General features: G+C 29.5%; 1 protein-coding gene across 2 annotated transcripts in view; it reads left to right on the plus strand.

Moving 5' to 3' along the window:
• Positions 1–3,069, plus strand: part of LOC108903871 (sialin) — a 49,394-nt gene continuing 46,325 nt past the window's right edge. Inside the window, exons 1-2 of one of the 2 annotated variants that reach the window (XM_018706206.1) lie at positions 1–110; positions 737–925. In XM_018706206.1, the coding sequence (XP_018561722.1) occupies positions 847–925 (79 nt within the window). In that variant the 5' untranslated portion in view covers positions 1–110; positions 737–846. Of the gene's footprint in view, positions 111–283; positions 926–3,069 lie in introns of those variants that run through there. The other variant, XM_018706205.2, reaches the window with a different exon arrangement.

Here is a 3,069-nt window from a genome sequence, read left to right on the forward strand (position 1 = left end):
ACGTTGTTGCAAGAAAGTTGATCGAGACTTTTTATGTTGAATAATAAAAAATGGGGTTGTTTTTCGTAATTATCGATTACGTTTGTGTTAGCGCACCTGCCAAATTTAAGGTTAGTTGAATTATTTACCGGCCCCCATATTTACGTAATATCATTTCATGAAATATCGGCTTATCCGCTTTTGTGAGGTTATGTTGAAACATTTTTGTTGCAAACGCTCATATGTTTAAATAATTGCCATGAGTAGCCACAATATTTATCAAAACGTGTCGGATAAGTTTTTATGTAACAGTCCTGCTTGTTTATACATTTTTTATAGTTGATTTGCTAGTTGACTTGTATTGAATAAATCCTTCATTATTCCGCTGATGTTGCAAATAATTTAATAATCACCTTGAACTAATAAATTCCAAAAGTAAAACACTTCGTCAGAAGTGGCTAGAGATCCAGTGTTTTATATTTCAATAATTTACTTGTTGATGTCGAGCCGGTTACAGTAATTAATCAAAAATATTTGTGCTTACACACCAGACTATTTACACTGAACTGGGATCAATTCGCTCACTCATTTAGTTTTATTCGAGAACGCGTGCTATTTTATTTGTATATATCGCGTGTCGGTGCACGATGATATAAATTGTGATTTAACTCGAATTGTAACATTTTTATTAATCATTTCATCAAATGAGAGCTCTCAAGTGGTGTGCGGTTTAATCTTGATTCAATTTTTTTCTTAGTTCATACAAAAGGTGCCTGGAGTAGTGGGAATATCGGTGGAAGTAAAAAAATGATAAAATTTTAATTTTGAATTTTCCGTGAAGTTGTTTTTTTTCAATAGAAGAAAAATATGGCTGAAGACAAAGTGTACAGTAGTGACCTTTCTTATCCCAAAGAGGAAAAAAAGTGCCTAATTTACAGAATTTTTGGTAAGTGTTTGATTTTATTTCATATTCTATAAATATGCATTTGCTGCCAAATATTTTGTAGTAGTTTCCTACTTAATACAAACATAACTTTACAATATTTATAAACATTGCATATTATTTTTTTAAATAATTGTTTTAATACCCAAATGTTATTAAACTGTTACTAAAATAATTATTCCAGCTTGTCCACTAAATTGCTCTTCACAGTGCACCAAATAATAATAATTGTTACACATTTTTCATCATCATCACACCAATCTCTTAATTTGTGTTTTTTTTTTTTGTATTTTTTCCTATTGCAATACATTCATTTGCTATATTTACTTATATTTTTTGAAATCACCTATTTTCATGAAACGTGCGATAATAAATATATTTTTAATACCTATGGTGAAGTTTACTAAAATAAACAAATAAATAATCAAAAATTGACAAATAATAGTAATAATGCATAGGTAAGACAATATGCAATTTCTTTATAAAATGATTTGCATAATTTCTCAATCAAATATTGCGAAATATTGCAGAAATAAAAGTATCCTAATTTGTTGGTCATGTGCTTATATATACAGCAGCAATGTAAAATTAATATTAATTTATCAGGATGCCAAAGGTTAAAGATTCATTAAAGATCATACAATAGTCTGTTTAGCATACAAAAAATTTTAAAATATTTTTTTATGTTATACCCTGCGACCCATTAAAAACCGGGGCACTTTTGTATTTCTTTTAGGATTTGAATGATATTTGTCTTAATATACAGTAGCCTTCTAGATCTACTTGCTGAATTATGTCTTATCATCCAATTGGCAATCCATGGCCTGCTGCAACTTTTTTGCAAGATTACTTTGAAATTTATTTTTTTATTAATATTCTGACAACGTATCTTTACTTTAAAAAAACTATATATCAAATTTCATTGCGTTATATATAGTAGATACTTCTTATACAGTTTTAAAGTTTTAAATAGATGAAGTTTTTTTTCAATGTAAAAATCTAGTAGGCTTTGCAAAGAGTGACCGCAAAAAAAGCCACTTTTCCGCCTGTTTTTGAGACTTTGACAGAGGCGACAGGGAAAATCCTAAAAATATTCTAAAAATATCCAAATATTTGTCATGAAAAATGAAAATGAGCATCACTTTCAGTTTTTCGATTTTTCGATTTTCGAAAATCACCCTTATTTGGGGGTTGAAAAGACAAAAAAAGTGAACAAATTAAGAATCATCAACAGTTGTAAAACCCCAAATATTTCTATGCTGTTATAGTCCAGTCGACAGAGGCCGAAAAGTTACTGTTGGTGGCATTTTCTTGATAACGCGGAAATAACTACACAGGAATACTTTAAATGATGAGTACAATAACAGGCTAATTTGCTGACAAAGTATTTTATCAGGAAAAAAGTTATTAACAATTTAATCGTGAAAAAATTTTTTTTTAGTAGTGTTCTTTAAATAACAGCGGGATGACTTGTACGAAAAAATGCTTAGGATATGATTTTGTTCGTAATAAAAATAGCTACAAAATGGCGGTGGTCCGATTACGAAATTTGCAATAACAAAGCCGTGAGATTGAAAAAAACGGCATAAAACGTCAATTTTTTAAAATTGCCGTAAAATGTCAATTATAAACAAAAAGTGATAAAACTTTCGAAAACTATAGTTCAATATATATATACAATAATGACGCTAAAGTCGAAAATCAGGAGAGCAACACTTTTTGTTCTATAAGGTTTTATACATCCATCGGCATCTGAAACCAAATTTGTTTGAAGTTTTGCTGACACTTGAAATTCGGTATACACATACTGTAAATATGCAGAAACCAAAAGCAATTTGCAAAATTCAAGAATCTTCATTTTTGCAGCTTTGGTAAGGTTTTATACGTCACCCTAGTTTTATACGTCACCGTTTTTTTTTTTTATTTTTGGTAAAATATGTATGTATATTTATAAAATATTCCATCACGGTAGATTAACCAGCACAATTACCTACAATTAAAAAAAAATTAATTTTCATCGTTTAGATCCTAAGCTACTTAACATTTTGCGCCTGTTAGCCGTACTCGTACATTATTCAACATATCAACATAAAACAAAATCGTACGTGTGGGGTAAACCTTTAACTTTTCATTTTCGAGCGCGAGCT

Source organism: Anoplophora glabripennis, unplaced genomic scaffold, assembly GCF_000390285.2.
Source record: "Anoplophora glabripennis isolate ALB-LARVAE unplaced genomic scaffold, Agla_2.0 scaffold49, whole genome shotgun sequence".
Taxonomy (NCBI): domain Eukaryota; kingdom Metazoa; phylum Arthropoda; class Insecta; order Coleoptera; family Cerambycidae; genus Anoplophora; species Anoplophora glabripennis.